The sequence below is a fragment of the Carcharhinus amblyrhynchos genome, chromosome 9 (assembly GCF_965287045.1).
Source record: "Carcharhinus amblyrhynchos chromosome 9, sCarAmb.v2.hapA, whole genome shotgun sequence".
NCBI classification, from domain to species: Eukaryota; Metazoa; Chordata; class Chondrichthyes; order Carcharhiniformes; family Carcharhinidae; genus Carcharhinus; species Carcharhinus amblyrhynchos.
The window spans coordinates 22,302,210-22,321,722 of NC_137332.1; the positions used below are offsets into that span (position 1 = coordinate 22,302,210).

Below are 19,513 nucleotides of genomic sequence, written 5' to 3' on the forward strand. Positions count from 1 at the left end.
AAGAAGGGTGCCAGGCAAAAGGCAGGGAATTATAGGCCGGTTAGTTTAACGTCGGTTGTAGGTAAAATGTTAGAATCCGTCACCAAGGAGGAAATAGCGAGGCATCTTGAGGGGAATTGCTTGATAGAGCAGACGCAGCACGGTTTCGTTAAGGGGAAGTTGTGTCTGACAAATTTATTGGAGTTCTATGAGGATGTGTCTAGGGCGGTGGATAGAGGAGAGCCGGTGGATGTGGTCTTTCTTGATTTTCAGAAGGCGTTTGACAAGGTACCTCACAAGAGGTTATTGCAGAAGGTAAGGGGGCATGGAGTTGGGGGTAGGGTGTTAGCGTGGATAGAGGATTGGTTGTCAAATAGGAGGCAGAGAGTGGGGGTTAATGGGTGCTATTCGGATTGGCGGTTGGTGACTAGTGGAGTGCCCCAGGGGTCAGTGCTGGGGCCTCAGCTATTTACCATTTATATAGATGATCTGGAGGAGGGAACCGAGTGTATGGTGTCGAAATTTGCTGATGACACCAAGATTGGTGGAACGGCAAATTGTGCTGAGGGTGTGGAGAGTCTGCAGAAGGATCTAGATAGGCTGGGTGAATGGGCCAGGAACTGGCAAATGGAATTTAATGTTGGCAAGTGTGAGGTGGTCCACTTTGGTAGGAAGAATGGTAGGAAGGACTATTACTTATGTGGCAAAAAACTGCAGCAGGCGATGGTGCAGAGGGACCTCGGGGTCCTTGTGCATGAGTTGCAAAAACCCAGCCTGCAGGTGCAGCAGGTGGTCAGGAAGGCGAATGGGATGCTGGCCTTCATAGCGAGGGGGATTGAATATAAAAGTAGGGAGGTCTTGCTGCGGCTGTATAGGGCATTGGTGAGGCAACAGCTGGAGTACTGTGTGCAGTTTTGGTCGCCGCACTTACGCAAGGATATTTTGGCCTTGGAGGGAGTGCAGAGGAGGTTTACTCGGCTGATACCGGAGTTGAGGGGGTTGAGCTATGAGGAGAGGCTGAATAAACTAGGCTTGTACTCGTTAGAGTTTAGAAGAATGAGGGGAGATCTCATTGAGACGTATAAGATGATGAATGGGATGGATAGGATAGAGGTGGAGAGACTCTTCCCGCTCAAAGGACAGTAGGACTAGGGGGCACAGCCTCAAGATAAAGGGGGGGGCGGTTTAGAACGGAGTTGAGGAGGAACTTCTTCACTCAAAGGGTGGTGAATCTCTGGAATTCTCTGCCCATTGAAGTGGTGGAGGCTGCCTTGCTAAATATTTTTAAGACGCAGGTTGATGGGTTTTTGATAAGCGAGGGGATTAAGGGTTATGGGGAGCGGGCGGGAATGTGGAACTGAGCCACGACAGATCAGCCATGATCTTATTGAATGGCGGGGCAGGCTCGAAGGGCTAGATGGCCTACTCCTGCTCCTATTTCTTATGTTCTTATGTTCTTTATCAGCTGGGATGTAAAGGATGAATTAAGTATTAAATACACACCTTTCCCCTTTGAAGAAAATTCAGAAGAACTGATCCAGTGGGCTACAGACGCAAAATAATCTTGATTGTAATGATCTGTTGAACCGATCAGAACTTCAGTTTTATGCTCTTGGTTGTTATTTCTGGTTTTATATCTAATCTCTTGCCTCTTAAATCACAGTCTGACAGGCCCATTTTATCCCAAGGAGATACTACTGACTTCTATGATCAGTCTTCACGGAAGATGACGTTTTCCATGGTAACACCTGATATGGGACTCGTCAACATGATTCGCAATGGCATCCTTGCTCTTCAGTTACTGCCTTCTAACTCCAGTGCAGGTTAATACATTGTCCATGATCTGTTTTTCTGGTTAGGAGTTTTAATCCCAAGAGAATTTAATCCTTACTTTAAATCCTATTAATAAGCCATTGCTTACTTCAGATCTCAACTGCATCATAGAATCCCTACAGTGCAGAAGGAGGGCATTCGGACTATTGAGTCTGCACAGATAACAATCCCACCCAGGCCCTTTCCCCTTAACCCCAGGTATTTACCCTGCTAATCCCCCTGATACTAAGGGGCAATTTACGATGGCCAGTCCACCTACCTGCACATCTTTTGGACTGTGGGAAGAAACTGGAGCACCCGGGAGAAATCCACATAGACACAGGGAGACATGCAAATTCCACACAGACTGTCACTCAAGTTGGGAATTGAACTTGGGTCCCTGGTGCTATGAGGCAGCAGTGCTAACCACTGTGCCGCATCATTTGACTTCTTTTAGCCAGGGAGGAGAGCATGTGCCTGAACAATTGGGTACCACGTATCTTGGTTTCCCCTAATGAAAGGAGGAGTTGGAGAGTGTGACAGATTCTACATGACTCATATCACTGGTTAAAGAATAGCGGAGATGCAGTCAAGTTCCTACTTTAAGGGCATGAATGAGAGGAAGCCCGAAGAACAGAGGAGATATCATGGTTTAAAGAAATTAATGTTAACCTAGTAGTAATTCTCAGGTTAAGGTCTCTACAAACTCAGTGCGTTATGCCCTCTGTTGTGATATTCAGTCTTGCTCCCATGAGTATTAAACCCCATGGTGGCACAGTGGTAAGCACTGCTGCCTCACAGTGCCAGGGACCCATGTTCAATTCCAACCATGGGTGATTGTCTGTGTGGAGTTTACACATTCTTCCCTCGTCTGCATAGATTTCCTCTGGGTGCTCTGGTTTCCTCCCACACTCCAAAGATGTGCAGGTTGGCCATGTTAAATTGACCATTAGTAAGAGGAAGATTAGCAGATGTCAGACAGTTTTAATTTAAACACCTTCCAAGCATTCCAGTTTAATGAGACAAACAAGGAGAGTAATTCAATTATTCCTTTATTTAACACTTCTAGTGCCAATTCAAACATGAACAGTTACAACTCATTAACTCTTTACTTAGCTTTAACTCTAACTGAACATCAACTTTCAACTGAGCTTTAACTCTTAAACTGCGCTTTAACTGAACATCAATTTTAACTACTTAGCTGAAAACAGATACTACCTAGGTTAGGAAAAACCAGGAAATATACTCAATGTAGAATCTATTGTCTTCTGTCTGAAATATCCTTCAGGGTACAAGCTTTGTTGCAATGGTTGATCTCTGAGTTATCACTGCTAAACAAAGGACTTGCATGTCTTTTATCCACAATTATCCATTTGCTTCTGGGAGATTCTCTGTCATCCAGCCAACTGTGTGACCAGAAACAGTTCACATGGCTCAGACGTCCAATGAAATTACTTTTGAACGATGCCATTACACTTAGTTCAAATTGCAAACTCCGTACATAGCAGTTATAAATCGAAACCATGCTGTCTCAATTAATATAAACAACTTACCTTATCTGGGAAGCTTCAGGTCACAGCTTCCAGACCAGAGCCTCTTTACCACCTGCATCTGGTTTTAATCTATAAGTTGACCAAAATTCCCAGCATGCTTAGCTCTCAGCCAGATTAGCCATTTTGAAGCCATGATTGTCATTATTGTTGTTAAATCATTGCTGTAGCCGTTCTTTCTCTGTCTGCACAGGGTGCATATTTGTGTTATGGGAATAGGGTCTGGGTAGGATTGTTGTCGGTTCAGGCTTGATGAACCGAAGGAATTCTATGATTGTACGTGTTAGCTCCCAGTGAATTCAACAATGTGGGATGAAAAGTTGTTTGGATGTAAGCTACAATGAAAGGTTAAGCCAAACTATATTTGATGTCTTTTTTCTTTTTAAACTTATAAATGTTCAGATGATTCACTTATCAAATTGTTAGGGCAGCACGGTGGCACAGTGGTTAGCACTGCTGCCTCATAGCACCAGGGACCTGGGTTCAATTCCCAGCTTGGGTCACTGTCTGTGTGGAGTTTGCATGTTCTCCCCGGGTCTGCCTGGGTTTCCTCCAGGTGCTCTGGTTTCCTCCCACAGTTCAAAGATGTGCAGACTAGGTTGATTGGCCATGCTAAATTGCTGCTTAATGTCAGGGGCACTAGCAAGGTAAATATGTGGGGCTACGGGGATACGTATGGATGGGATTGTTTCAGTCCAGACTCGATGGGCTGAAATGGCCTCCTTCTGCATTGGGATTCTGGGATTCTATGATTCTATGTAAGGGTCATGTCAGCTGCAAGCTGGGAGTTGACACCAACAGATGAGATAATATAGAAGCTCACTATTCAGCAGAGAGATTGTGGGGCTTACTTTGTAATGGTACTGCAGTATTATTTCAAGGTTTGCACTGAATTGACCTTTTTCTCTTACAGGTATAATAATCATCACTGATGGTGTGACAAGTGTACCAGATATTGCAGTGTGTGAAACGTTATTAAACCAACTACGCTGCGGCACAATTGCCTGTTCCTTTATACAGGTGACCTTATATTTTTAACTGAAGCCTTTGATCTCAGTAGACTGATCTACTTCTGTGGCTGTATAAAAGTTGATGTGCTTCTTACAGGTTGGAGGTGTGTACTCGTACGACTGCAGCTTTGGTTATGTGCCAAACTTGGAGCTAATGAAGTTCATTGCCATGGCAACATTTGGATCCTACATGTCCACGTGCCCAGAAAGTAGTCTCAATATGAATGCATACCACAAAGCATTTCTACTGTACAGCTTCTTGAGACCTGGAGAGTCTATGAACCCAGAATATTATTGTGGCAAGTATAGTTACAGGGAGTTATGGAGTGTTTCTTTATTTTTCTCTGTGTGGTGTCTGGCCCTTCTATTCCTGAAATGTTTGCTTTTCTGTATTCTAGTGTCCCAGCACAAACTGTTCAATGAGCACTTGGTGTCTGCCAGCAGTAATCCTGCACTGGCCATGAGGCGGAAGAAGCATGCTGAGAATGAGGTGCATGCAGACCTTACCAGTGTTGTGTCTGTACGGTTGCGTGAGGGCTACACAGTGAAGGAACTTAATATCACTAAAGGTAAGTAAATACTGCTGAAATGACAGAGCAATTTGGCGAAGAAGCTGTGAGGAGGATGATTGTTAAAATGCTTGTGGTGTGATGGAGTGGCAAATGGGATTGGATTAGGTTGGATTGGGTGCTGATATGATGACAATCTGTAAACTGCTATGATAGAGAAATCTTGCAGCTTAATGGGTAGCACCCACAGGCCCAGAAACTCTGGGTTCAAGTCCTACTTCAGGATTAGTTGACCACGGAAGAAGCATTCAAGGTGCGGCCAGACAGATTGATCAACCTTCCTATTCATTCCAACGTTCCCACAGCACACAGTAAGAGCTAGAGCGATTCCTGGTCAGCCATGCTTGATGCTGAGTGTTATAAACACTTATTTCTCTCTAAACAGAGTATAGATGCCTCTCTGAATTGTGGCTAATTATGGACAGGCGGAAACTGCCATTACATGGCATAATCCACTTTACTAATAACTAGACTTCACATCCCATGACTGTCTCAGAGTTTATCATGAGCCACATCAGTTTAATTTAAAAAGGAAGACTTGCGGTCCCTTTCAGGCAGTACTTTTTGAAATGTGGTCACTGTTGTGTTGTAGGAAATATAGCAGCCAATCTGCGCGCAGCAAATTCCCACAAACATCAATGTGATAACGAAAAAAAAATCTGCTTTGCAGTGTTGATTGATAGATGAATATTGGCTAGGACACTAGGGGTAATTTCTCTGTCCTTTGAAATAGTGCAATGGGATCTTGTGTGTACACCTGAGAGGCAGGCAGGTCCTCAGTGTCTCATCTGAGAGACAATGCCTCCCACAGTGCAGCACTCCTTCAGTCGTGCACTGGATTGTCAGCTAGTCTTGATATTTCGGTTCAAGTCCTGGTGTGGGACTTTAGAAAGGGTTTTCCGAGTCTGCAGAACAACTTGTATTTACTTAGAACCTCTTTCAACCTTAACGTATCCCAAAGCATCTTGCAACCAGTGAAGTGCTATCGATGTAATTGTCTTGTAATGCATGGGGCTAAGTATCTTGTACTGTAGATAATAGCAGGAACAGAGCAATGCTGTAAAATTTTCATGCAGTTGACAGCTTTGGAGTTAATGAAAGAAAATCATGTTTCCTTCTTTCCTTCTGTTTTCTTTTGGCTTTTGCATTGATGCTGGTTGATTACTCCTTCATAAGAAACAATATTTTTTGGATAGTTTTCAGGTGATTTACAGCATGGTGCCCTTCCTGTCACCTAACCATCGCCATTTATCCAGATGGGGACCATAAGATATAGGAGCAGAATTAGGCCACTCGGACTATCAAGTCTGCTCTGCCATTCAATCATGGCTGATATTTTTCTTATCCCCGTTCTCCTGCCGTTTCCCAAAACTCCTGATCCCCTTGTTAATGAATAATCTATCTATCTCTGTCTTAAAGACACTCAATGACCTGGCCTCCACAGCCTTCTGCAGCAAAGAGTCCCACAGATTCACCACCCTGTCTGAAAAAATTCCTCCTCATCTGTTTTAAAGGATGGTCCCTTTAGCCTGAGGTTGTGCCCTCTGGTTCTAGTTTTTACTACTAGTGCAAACATCCTCTCCACGTCCACTCTATCCAGGCCTCTCAGTATCCTGTAAATTTCAATAAGATCCCCCCTCATCCTTCTAAACTCCAATGAGTACAGATCCAGAGTCCTCCACCTTTCCTCATGCGACAAGCTCTTCATCCCAGGGATCATTCTTTTGATCCTCCTGTGGATCTTTCCAAGACCAGCACTGATCCACGCTGGCTTACTTATGCTAGTGATTGGGTTTTTTTGTAGCCAGCAGGTCCTGGAATGGGACTTGAACCTGCTCCCGCTCTGAAAGGAAATCACACTTTTTTTTCCTCCTCTATTCATTCTTCGTTGGAATTTAGGCGGAACTCAGTTGGAAGTGAAACTGATGTTGCTGTGGAAACACAACATGAGAATTGAGTACCTCGTGGTAGCCTCATGGCCCCTGGATGCAGCCAAACGATTAACCTGGGTGGAGGTAACAATGGAGGGCAGCTATGATATGCTCCATGACATTAGCTGTACCATGAGGAAACCAATAACCAGCCCGTATCGCACTACTGTCATCCGGAGGTTCTGGACTACTCTGCAGAGGTAGGTGCACAGCATTACATGTGAGATAGGGGAAAGTGTTGTACAATTGTAAGAGTAATGGGGTATGTTTCCTAAACGACAGAATAATTCCTCGTTCTATCACTGGAGGGAAAATGGGGGAGTGAGATGTTAAAAGGGAGAAAAACAAAGGCTAATGACTGTATTATGTACTCCTTTAGCATTAATCAGACAGATCAGATGCTAGTTCATCTCAAATCCTTCAACACTATTCCTGAACATTACACTATCCCGGAGAGCACCAAGAATGGGGTTCCGTTATTCTACATCCCTCCAGGATCTACCACACCGGTAAATATTTATAAATGAATATATTTCAAAATCACCTGAATGAAAAAAAATTGATTCTGTAGATATTCTGAACAAGTGGGTGATTGATGCTGTGGATCCTGTTTTGATCATTCACTTGTTTATTCAAGAAAAAACAGATTTTCATGACGCTTTGCAAAAGCAGCAAAAGAAAAAGTTGTGTTTACTTGACATAGCAAGTGTTGAGTTTTTTTGGTGGATATTGCCTGTGTCTCTGTATAAATACAAATTTGTTTTTATATCTGTGTATTTGTTTCAAAATAATTTTAACATTGGACATTTATATGGAGTAAGAATCTATATTTTCCATACAAAATTGTTTAGTGAATCCATTTTAAATGTGCCTGCTTACCATATCAGTGATAAGATTAGCAGAAGGAAAAGGGGAAGTAAAGGTCATCTTTATAAGTGCCTGTCAAATTTATTTAGATTGACTAAATGCTTTCTAGATAACATTTCCAACCTCATTTAGAATATGTTCAAACCTTTTATCAATCTGTCTGTCCTAAAATTAAGAATCAATCAATAGTTAACTTGATGGGATGTGCCCTTAACGTAGCTGTACTTCTGAGTTAAAGAAAGCACCATTAGGTATGGTTAATTCTGAAAACAAGTATAAGATTGCAAATGAACTTTTTTGGTATTGCACAACCTGATTCTATCAGCATTAGAATTTTGTTTTTACAGATTTCATACATGCTTATAAGGTATAAATGGTTCAAAAAAAAGCAATTCCATTTTGTTAACAGCAGTGGGCAATGCAGGAAATCTAATTTCATTCAAGCTTTTGCGAAGGTTAGGTGCTTCCCTACATAGTATGATACCAATCTCTCAGTTGGACAAAATAAGTAAGTGGGAAGAACAATTGCAAAAGCAAGGACAAGGGTAGCAGACACATGGGAACACCGGCACCTGCAAGTTCCCCTCCAAGCTACTTGCTATCCTGACTTGGAAATATATCGGTGCACCTTCACTGTCGCTGGGTCAAAATCCTGGAACTCCTTTCCTAACAGTGCTGTGGGTGTACCTACACCACATGGTTTGTAGCAGCTGAACACCACCTTCCCAAGGGCAATTAGGGAGGGGCAATAAATACTGGCCTAGCCAACGACCCCCTCATCCCGTAAATGAATGCAAAAAGTAAATAAATGTGTACTGCTGGTAGGAAGAAAATAAAATGACTTCCCTTTAATATGTTGAGCCAGCTAAGGATGAAAATGCTGGGACAATTTAGTCAGCTCAACAATCAATGTACCCAACCACTGCAGAGCAGCAGGCAACTAAACTGATAGAATATTGAATTATGGTTAGAACAGTACAATGCATATCATTATAAGTCGTGATGAGACCATGCAGCACTGTGATCAGACTGCAGCTTAAGCACCATGTCCATTGTCAATCACTGAGACATAAGGGAAACATTCTCATACTGGTGCACAGTGCGAAGTAAAACCAAAAGGCTGATTCCCAGGTCTAGTTTACAAGAATTCTGTGGAGAGAATTTGGTTTTTCACCCCTGAACTAAGATTTCCCCAATGTGCCCTGTAGTAGAAAGTAGCGCAGTAAACATGTGGAAAAACTGAGTCTAGGAAATAAATTCAATCTAAATTGCAATAGCGTGATGAATTGCAAATTCAAAATATTAAAAAGCAAATTTAGATTTGAAATTCTTCATACAAAGAGCAACCGATATCTGGAATGGTAACACTACATTCTGCACTTTCTCCTTTCCTTCCCTACATACTGTATGCTTTGTCTGTATAGCGCACAAGAAACAATACTTTTCACTGTATGCTAATACATGTGACGATAATATATCAAATCAAATCTTCCAACTAAAGCAATGAAGGCAAAAAATACAGAATTATTTGAACAGCAAGTGAGTGCTGCAAACCAGAGACCTTTAGGGTTGTTCTTGATGGATAAACCAAGATGAACTACAGTTTAGAATTATGCAGCATAGCATGAGGCCATTTGGCTCTTTAAAAGAGCTATCTAGTTATCTAAAATATCTTCTCCTGATGGATGAGTGTGAAGAGGTTTTTTTGGAAGGGGAGAAAGATCCCCCTCCTTTGAATTGATTTTATTGTCACGTATTGGGATACAGAGTAAAGAACTGTTTCTTGTATGCTATACAGACATACCATAAATACCAGTGCACATAAGGCACTGTTACTATTTTTGTTTTGGCCAGTAAATTTGGCTATTCTTAAGTTTCTGACTAAAGAATGCAGTTTGTTTGGTACTTGAGGTCAGATTTGTGTTGTTGAATTGCATGTTTTTGATGGTAAAAAAAGATTGTAACCAATCATTTCCTTAGGTGCTGTCACTGCAGCATAGTGGCTCAAAGGACTCCAGCCAATCCCAGTTTTCCTCTTACTGGAAGCCTATCTTATCTATGGATGCCAGCTTCTGGCAGCGGTGGCTTCACATGCATCGTATTGGCATTTTGTTGGAACATGATATGTAAGTTGGCACTGTATTCACCTGGTTTCATTTAATCAACATACGTGCTTCCCCATTCTGGCCTGTTAATATTGTGGCTTTGTTCCAAGAAGATCTTCTGTAGCAGCAACATGAAGGCATGGCCTCAAAATAAGGGGGAGTTGAGGAGGAATGTCTTCACCCACAGGGTTGTGAATCTGTGGAATTCCCTGCCCAGAGAAGCAATTGAGGCTATCTCATTGAATAGTTTTAAGCAAGGATTAGATACTTTTTTGAACAGTAAAGGAATTAAGGGTTATGGTGAGCAGGCAGGTAAGTGGAGCTGAGTCCATGAAAAGATCAGCCATGATCTAATTGAGTGTCGCAGTAGGCTGAAGAGACCAGATGGCCTACTCCTAGTTCTTATGTTCTTAAAAATAAATATAAAATATGGGGAAAATATGCTATTAATGGGTTAATCTGTGCATGTGGCACACACGTTGTCAAACTTGATATTGTGATTTTTATTGTCTGTAGCGCTTGTTTAAATGTGTTTTTACTCTCTTTTTAGCCCAGTGCCGAAACATATCCATACACCAGGGAGTAATGGTCGATACAGTACCATCCAGTGTCGTATCTCTCTCTCTGCACTAACTTCCCTTTTGCGAGATTGGAGCAGTTTTGTGCTGGTAGAAGGATACTCCTATGTTAAACTCCATTATAAGTAAGAATTTGTTTTACTTAATATTTTTTCTGTTATAAAATTTTTGGAACTAACAACTTTGGAGGGTGTTGCAGAATATGATGGTGTGGCTGTGCAGAATTCAACGAGAATAATGTGTTACGCTTTGTTTCAGAAATGCCAACACATAATCTATTTAAGACCGAGAGCAGTTCAATTCTTTGGTAGTTATTTGGCACTGTCAAAATGGTGGGGAATGCAGTTCTTTTTATCATACATGGGTTTCTGAGGTGGCATTAATGTGCTATACCCAAGAGTTTGGTCTGAGGTATGGAGATGACTTGTTTATTTTAGTCCTTTTATCATTCATCCATGGGACATGGGATGTTGCCCTAATTTAAGAGACCAAAAGATCACAGGTTCAGGCCCTTGAGCCTGCTCCACCATTCACTATTATCGAGGCCGATCCAACATTCCTTGTCCACTTTCCTGCCCTTTCCCTGTAACTTTTGATTTCCTTACTGATTAAAAATATCTCCATCTCAGCTTTAAATCTACACAAGGACTCTGCCCCCAGCTCTCTGTGGCAAGGAATTCCAAACACACTCAACCCTCTACGAGAAGGAATTCCCCCTCGTCTCAGTCTTAAACTGGTGCCCTTTATTCTGAGACTATGCACTCTGGCCCTAGACTTTCCCATGAAGGGGAACATTCTCTCAGCATTTACCCTGTCAAGCTCCTTAAAAACCTTGGGGGCGATTCTCCCAAAAAAAATTCAAAGTGTCGAATTTGCATGAAAACTGGAGTAGATCATGCTGTTTTTCTCAGCAGGAATTTAAAAATGAATCTCCCATTCTCTGTGCACTGTAGAGTGTCTCAGCATAAATCACATTAAAAATCAGAGGGCGGGACCTATTCCCACTGGACAGGCCGGTAGCAGAGCACTGAGTGGGCCACTGTGCATGTGCTGATCTGTCAGTGCTGAGATCTGTCCACACTGGCAGCCTCTCAATTCCTAGCCAGTCCTGCATTGCTGGCCCTCCATCCCTGTGCTGCTTGATCGCTGGCCAGCCCGATCACTGCCTCCCCCATTGATCCCAACTACAGAGTGGCAGCAGGACCCCCACCCCACTGATCACCCTCCCAGAGGCCCTGCCCCCTTGGCACTGTCCCAATCCTGGTGGGCAGTGCCAAGATGCCACCGGGCATTGGCACTTTGCACCTTCGATAGTGCCTGGCTGGTGCCAAGGTGCCAAAGCCCAGCCCCCCAACCCCCCACCTCCCGACCCTCTCGGAGGCCTCGATTGCCCTCCCTTCACTCCAGCAGGGTCAGGCCGCCAGCTCACCATTAGTGGGGAGCTATGGTTTAAAGTCCTGGGCCCGTTGATGTCTTTTAAATGATATTCAAATTACCCATTTTATGATTTATGCTACTCCGTGGAACTGATGTTGCTGGGAGATGCACTCAGGGCTGGATGCCTTGCGCACATTGCGCGCTTTGGCTGGTGCTTGAAACTCACTAAAAAATCTGTGCAGCGGGATGGGAGAATTGCGGCCTTTGTGTTTCGATGAGGCCACCTCTCATTCTTCTAAATTCCTATGACTGGAGTCCCAACCTGTTTAACCTTTCCTCATTAGACAATCCCTCCATACCGGGGATCGTCTTAGTTAAGCTCCTGTGAACAGCAATGAAATAATATATCTTTCCCTAAATAAGGGAACCAAAACTGCTCACCAGTACTTTGTAAATTTGCAGCAATGTTTCCTGACTCTTATACTCCAACCCTCTTGAAGTTAGGACCGCTTTCTCAAGTTTTTCTCCATTTAATTAATACTCTGTTCTTTTGTCCTCCCTTCCAATTTGAACAACTCCACATTTTCCCAGGTTATTTGACTCCATTTGCCAACTTTTTACCCACTTGCTTAACTTGTCAGTGCCTCCTTAGAGGACTGTGTCTCACTCAAACAAGGGAATTAACTCAGCCTGGGGCAGGGAGGAAATTTTATGTACAAGAGTTGAGCACCTATACTTCCAACATACTTCACTTCAAGGTGTTGTTGAATCAAAATAATGTATGTTTAATTTGTAGTGGAATGGATCAGCCGCCTTCTTCTTTTTACCTTGTCCGAGTTATTTCCAAAGCTCCATGCATGGTCCTTCGCCTGGGATTTCCGATTGGGATGCAAGCACAAGCTAGGAATAAGGTATGATATTGGGAGTTGAGATGTGTGCCGTGATATGGAGAACAATTAGCTATGCTGTTAGAGGAATGGTAGTCTGTCTCACTACAGTTGGGTTTTGGGATGTTTATATTTTCTTCTCCGAACCAACAGATTAGGACTATTTGAAAACCACTAGAAGTTTTTTTTGTCATGTCCATGGCCTTGCTCCTCCCTATCTCTGTCATTTCTTCCAACTCCAAGATATCTGTGTTTCTGGCCTCCAAAACATCTACAACTTGAATAGCCCTATCGTTGGTGAATGTGTCCCCAGTTGCTTAGGACTCAAAGCTTTGGAATCCTTACATCTGCCTCTGCCTCTCTACGTCATGTTCCTCTTTTCAGACACTCATTGAAACCTACCTCTTTGACCATAATTTAGCCACCTGTACTAACCTCTTGAGTAACAGCGTTAAATGATGTTTCTTCCTGCTTCTGTAAAGTGCCTTGGGACCTTTTACGACATTGATACTGAAAGTGTATTGCCATTCCCTTTAATCCAAGTGCCAAAAGTTGTAACTTTCACCTAACAGCACGTTACTCCCAAATTAGGAATTCTGGAAAAAACGTGCAGATTTCTTAATTTTACAAGACTTGGAAACTATTCCCCCAGTTCTCTGATTATTTTGTTTTCTTGCTTGCTTCCTTGCTTCCTCCTCAATCTATTTCAGTTACAAAGTGTCTTTGTTCCAACAAAATAATTTAACTGTTACACTTGAAGCAATTGTTCAGCCATAAGTGTAACCTTTCCACAAAGGCCATGCTGCTTTTTTCCACTAAGGAAGCATGGTATTTATATCAAAATGTTCTAGTTGTAAATTCTCGCCACTTTAAGAGAAAAGATTGACTTTTTGAAAAAATGTTTGCTTCTAAAGTAGGTTTAAGCTCTGGAAATAACCCAGGAACTAAGTAGCCCATTGGTGTAATCTTTCAAATGTGTGAGGCAGATCTATGGGGTTAATTGAAGACAGTTTTCTCAGTGCATTTAGAATTGAAGCATTTTAGTTGTTAATCGTAGGCTTAGCCAGTTGAAAAATGTTAACCTAGACGACAGGGGCAGGAGGAGGCCATCTGGCCCCTTGAGCCTGCTAAGGTTTCATAGCAGTTGAATGGTGGAGATCAGAATGTCAGTAGATTTGACAAGGTGAGGTAGGTATAGCGAAGGTTAATGGAATAAATTACCTGAATTTGTTAAGAAGCAGGTTAAGACTTAAAACGTTGGCAATGGATGATCAATTTTGCTGGGAGTCAGGGTGCGGAGGGAGAAGAGGAGTCAGTCTTGAGAACATAATAATTGTGCTTTAACGAGATGCATTTCATAGCTCAAGTAAGATGATGAACATTTGGGTCCAAGTTCTAAGATGGTAGAGCAACATAGAACAGTACAGCACAATACAGGCCCTTCGGCCCTCGATGTTGTGCCGAGCTATGTCTGAACCTAAGATCAAGCTATCCCACTCCCTATCATTCTACTGTGCTCCATGTGCCTATCCAATAACCGCATGAAAGTTCCTGAAATAAACCATGAAATAAATCAATAGTCCATTATATATGAAAAGAATAAGATTTGAAGAAGTCGATATTAAGGTACAAATCAGATATGGAATTGGCTTGGAGGTTATGCACAATCAGTATTACATTCTAGGACCAAATTCTATAGCTTGTTGAATAATGTATTTAGGTTACTGTTGGAGCTGAAACAAAATTCTGTATCACCTCCCTCCTAAGTGCTGACACATTTTAAAATTAAAATTATAAATTATAACCAAATTAAAACTGGATATCAGGTGATTTGTCTACATGATCTTGTGGACCACTGTAAAGTTTAGAACCATGTTCCCATTAGTTTGTTTATATTACACCCTGCAACTATGAACAGATCTTGGTTCGTAAGTATAGGATATATCCCCCAATGAAGGAACCATTTCACAAACAGCCCTTTTCTTGCCTAAACACCCACTAATTTCCAAATGGACCATCAGCAAGTAAGAAGTATAGGTACGAATAGACCTGAATTGCACTTTGATTAACGTGTCCCACGGCCATAATTTGCTGCAGCTGATGTGCTGAAACAGCAAGATGCCCAAGAGATGATTCATTAGATTTTGGACATAGTGAAGTTAGAATAAGTGACAAACTAGTTATATTTAGTCACTAGCCTTGGAATATTGGGATGGTGTCAGTCTCAGCAAATGGGGCTAGGGATTGGAAAATAATTAATATTTGGCCTCTCAAGGCATATGGATAGTTATTACTGCATGAGGTTTTATACAAAATAAAGGAGCAGCAATCATGGCTGAGGATATTACCTTCTGTTAATCATCCAATGAGGCATCCCTCTTCCAGCAGTGTCTTGACTTTGAGATGGACAATCCATAGGGCTGACTGATAAGAATAGACTGGAGGAGGAGGTTTAAGTGAAGCACACAGGATTGCTTGGGCCAAATTACATTTCTACTTATGGAGCTTTTTCATGTTATTCATTAATTTTGCAAAATAGTGTGATTATACGTAACGCAGAGATTAAAGTGTTTATTGTATCGAGGTCATCTCCTTTAAGTATACAAAAGGAGTAATGTGAATAATGTAGCCAAAAGGTAGAAATGTGCTGGCTCTCCACTTATTTAAAGGAACAATATTGACCCTGAGAAATTGGAAATATTCTACATCCATTCTCTTCATTCCAAGTTGCTAAAAAATTCATGAGGTGGTGGGAGATGGCTTTATGCTGTATATTCTCTGCAATCCTATGTGACCAGCGTAGTAATCATTGCTGGAATTTTGAAACCTCCAGTAATGATAAGTTAACAACTACGCACTGCATCAAGCAGTTACATTAGATGTATTGAAGGAAGAACAAAAGAGCATAAATCGCATTCGGCTAGTATATGCCTTCGCAAGTACTAAAACAACAAGAATCAATACCCCATGATGATTTATGTCAGATTGCTTTTTACTAATGTGAGAGATAGAAAGCTGTTCTTTTCTTTATTAGTAAATGCCATGATGATCATAATCATGATGAGCTCACAATTTTTAGAAGAAGAGCGGCACAGTGGTTAGCACTCACAGCGCTAGGGATCCGGGTTCAATTCCCAGCTTGGGTCACTGTGTGTGTGGGTTTCGTCCAGGTGCTCTGTCTTCTTCCCAAAAGATGTGCTAGTTAGGTGCATTGGCCATGCTAAAATTCTCCCTTGAACAGATGCCAGAGTGTGGCAACTAGGAGATTTACACACTAACTTCATTGCAGTGTTACTGTAAGCCTATTTGTGACAAAAATAAATAAAATATATTAAAATATAATTCCACCACCCTTGAATAGCAAAGCTCTAGTTTTGGTCTGCAGCGTCTGAGTGAGTGTGGGGCTGTTTAGTATGGTTGGATATTGTCACAGTAATCAATAACTCAGCCCTGCACCAAATGCTGAATGTTCTCCATTGTTATGTTGGCAGATTGTTGATGAACTGAGGGATCAGATACTGTCACTCCGTTTTCCCCAGCGGGTGCAGAGCAAAGAAGCAACACCAAAAGTCAAGAGGAAACACCAGGGGAATGCCTCTCCTTCAAAGTCTCCCCCACTTCCCGCCACACAGCTGGCACTCTCTGATCGACCTTGTGTTGTGATACTGAGAAAACCATTGGAAAAGCTCCTCATTAGGTACTGGTCAGCCAGCAACAAATTTGGAAACCTCTGCTGCAACACCATAACCTGAATCACTGTAATCACCCAAATAACTTTGGCTTATGAAAAAAAGTGCAATGTTACGGATGAATATCGGCACGTTTGCATATCCATATAAGAAATGGTGTCGCACTGAATGTAACACGTAGCATTATGTAATATCATACTGATAGTGGCTAGGGGCTTGTATTACCAAAGAACATTAGAAAAGGAAGAAAAAAAGCAAAATACTGAGGGTGCTGGAATCTGAAACAAAAACAGAAAATGCTGGAAAATCTCAGCAGGCCTGACAGCATTTGTGGAGAGAATAGAACCAATGTTTTGAGTCAGGATGACCCTTTGTCAGTTTATAAAAGGAGGTACTTGTATGTGGGGGATGACCTATTTAAATATCGTTATGATTTTAAATTCAGTAACCTTTTTATGGATGATATCTGAATTTGTTATTTAGTTTCCCTTAGATTTTGGGGTTCAAGGGTAGGAAAATATAGTAGGAATGCCACAGTTCTATGAAGAGAGTAAGAATGATGATTTTTCGATATGGCTGTTTTTTCACTACGTTATTTCATGTCTACTAAGGTATGAGAAGCTCCCTTCAGACTATCGAACTCCCTTTATCTTGAACTTGGACAATTGTGGGCACCCAGCATCTATGTCAGGGGCCACAACAATGACAACCACTCGTACTGCTTCCTCCACCCTCGCTTCCCTGTCTCGTTATTTTTATCACCAACGTTGGGTATGGTCCGTGCAACCAGGCTTGGGACCATCAGTGCCCATCACTTCAGCGGCACAGATGCTTTCCACTCTTACTGAGTAAGTACACTATTAACAATGTTTTGGTCTGTGGAGGAAGTATTTTAAGAAACGATCAGGCACCAAATCTGTTCAATCTATCCAGTCTATTCCATAAACACATATTTAGTGCTTCAAAAAATACTTCTTGCCAAGCCTCGTTTGCAATAGCTTCAATTAATCATCCGTCTATCCTATCCTGAATTTGCCCAAAATGTTGCTTTCCATCCTCCTAATCTATCATTGTTATTTCAAAACCTCGATTCCTCTTCTCTGTTTAAATTGTGCCCTTTGAATTGAGATCAGTAGATATTTGAGGTTCTATTAGGAAGTCTGGATATCTGTGAGTTTCATGACCTGAGATCTGGATTTCCGAAAGTGTGCCTGCAATCACTGCACGTTTATCAATAAGAATCACAAGAGTGTTTTTCTTGTCTTTGATGAGCTGGGTAGTTTTTTTGATAGCGTTAATGATGTGTATCATTTCTTAAAATATGCACATGACAATATGCAAGCTAAGAGACAAGTATAGATGTCTGCAGGTGGGAGAAGATTTCACTGCTAAGAATAAAGGAACGTACAATGAGCATTCTCTTGCAGCATGGATCAACTTGAAGTCAAAGCAAGAGTCCGTGCTTGTAGTGCACTATATGCTTCTTGACCTATCAATAATGCCCACAAACCTAAGTTAACCATTGACTTTAAAAGACTCTGAACATGCTGTCAAGCACAGGATTTTTTAAAAATTGCGAGTTGAGTGTTTCCGTTTTTCTAGAGGGAAGCGACAAATCATTGCTATTGGTTTGGAAAAAGTCTTCTGATTTTTTTTTCTCTTGTGATCATGAGCACAATATATCTCTTTCTAGTACTTGTGACAGACATTTACTATCGTAAAAGCACTGTCCATTATAAATATACATGGAATTAAGAACAAGACTAGGCCAGCTGTCCCCTCAATCCTGCTCTGCCAATTAAAGTCATGACTGATCTGATGATGGCCTCTGCTTTCCTGTCTGCCCTCTATAACCCTTTGATTCCCTTGTCGGTCAAGAATTTATCTAACTCAAGCTTAAACATATTAAATGACTCTGCCTTCACTGCTGTCTGGGGAATAGAATTCCCCAGATCTCTGAGAGAATAAAAGTTTCTCCTTATCTTCATCTTAAATGGGAGGCCCTTTATTTTTAAACTCTGTTCCCTGATTCTAGCCTTTCCCACAAAGGGAAATACACTTTCAGCATCCACGCTGTCAAGTCTCCTCAGGATTTTGTATATTTCAGTAAGGTCACCATAGCATTTAGTTTTATAGTTTTTCACTGCTGAACCAACGATCCATGAGAGAGTGTCAGTTTTTGCAGGCGCTCCCCTGGACATAAAAGTTTTCAAGCCCATGCCACAAATCTATTATTAGATAATTTGGACACGGTTGAAATGTATCCTATGTTTAAAAGAGGAACTGTGAGAAAATAAGTTTATTTTCTGGACAAAGATTTAGGTTACTTTTCAATACAATGTTTCCATTCACAACAAATAAACCGCAAAAGCCAATCTAACTGCCACCAATAGCGGCAGAATGGTTAACACTGCTGTCTCTCAGTGCCAGCCTTGGGTGACAGCCTGTGTGGAGTTTGCACGTTTTCCCCGTGAATGTGTGGGTTTCCTCCGGCATCCTCCCACAGTCCAAAGATGTGCAGGTTAGATGGATCAGCCATAGTAAATGCACAGGGTTACGGGGATAGGACGGGGGTGGGGTACTGGGTAAGATGCTCTTTCGCAGACTTGATAAGCTGAATGGCCTCCATCTGCCTTGAAGGGATTCTGTGGATTCTGACAGAGCTATTCTAACAGTCCAAGGATGTGCACTTTAGGTTGGTTGGCCATGATAAATTGCCCGATAGTATCAGGGAGATTAGGAGGGTAAATATGTGGGGTTACAGGGCTAGGATTTGGGAGGTTTTGTTGTCAGTGCAGACTCGATTGGGCAAAAGGCCTCCTTCTGCACTCTAAACTCTATGATTGTATTATTGCATCCTAACCGTCCTTTTTCCTCTTTCACTATGAAGGATTCGCTTGTCTGAAGGTTTCCGCTTTGCTGCTACTGGAGATGGCATTGTCACCATGGTGATCGAGTTACCTATGAAGGTAGGGGCAAAGTGCACTTAATTAAAGTTCAGCCGCCCAGGTATTTGGGCATTCGGATTAAAAATCACACATGACAATCATATATTGTAAAGGAAACAAGATTTCTAATTTGGGTATGAACCTGTGTGTCTTGGTCATGGCTAGCTCTCCCTGCTTAATTAAAAAGACTAGGTGAAGCCTATGCGTATTG

The 19,513-nt window shown here is 41.8% G+C and overlaps 1 protein-coding gene across 6 annotated transcripts in view; it reads left to right on the forward strand.

The window, feature by feature from the left end:
- The window catches only part of szt2 (SZT2 subunit of KICSTOR complex), a 216,868-nt gene that overhangs the window by 15,436 nt on the left and 181,919 nt on the right, over positions 1–19,513 (forward strand). For 5 of the 6 annotated variants that reach the window (XM_080195312.1, XM_080195316.1, XM_080195315.1 and 2 more), the window contains exons 1-9: positions 4,755–4,920; positions 6,820–7,051; positions 7,231–7,360; positions 9,699–9,844; positions 10,374–10,526; positions 12,575–12,689; positions 16,157–16,362; positions 16,966–17,202; positions 19,245–19,323. In XM_080195312.1, coding sequence (XP_080051438.1) covers positions 4,812–4,920; positions 6,820–7,051; positions 7,231–7,360; positions 9,699–9,844; positions 10,374–10,526; positions 12,575–12,689; positions 16,157–16,362; positions 16,966–17,202; positions 19,245–19,323 — 1,407 coding nt within the window. In that variant the 5' untranslated portion in view covers positions 4,755–4,811. Of the gene's footprint in view, positions 1–1,642; positions 1,803–4,254; positions 4,362–4,448; positions 4,651–4,749; positions 4,921–6,819; positions 7,052–7,230; positions 7,361–9,698; positions 9,845–10,373; positions 10,527–12,574; positions 12,690–16,156; positions 16,363–16,965; positions 17,203–19,244; positions 19,324–19,513 lie in introns of those variants that run through there. The other variant, XM_080195317.1, reaches the window with a different exon arrangement.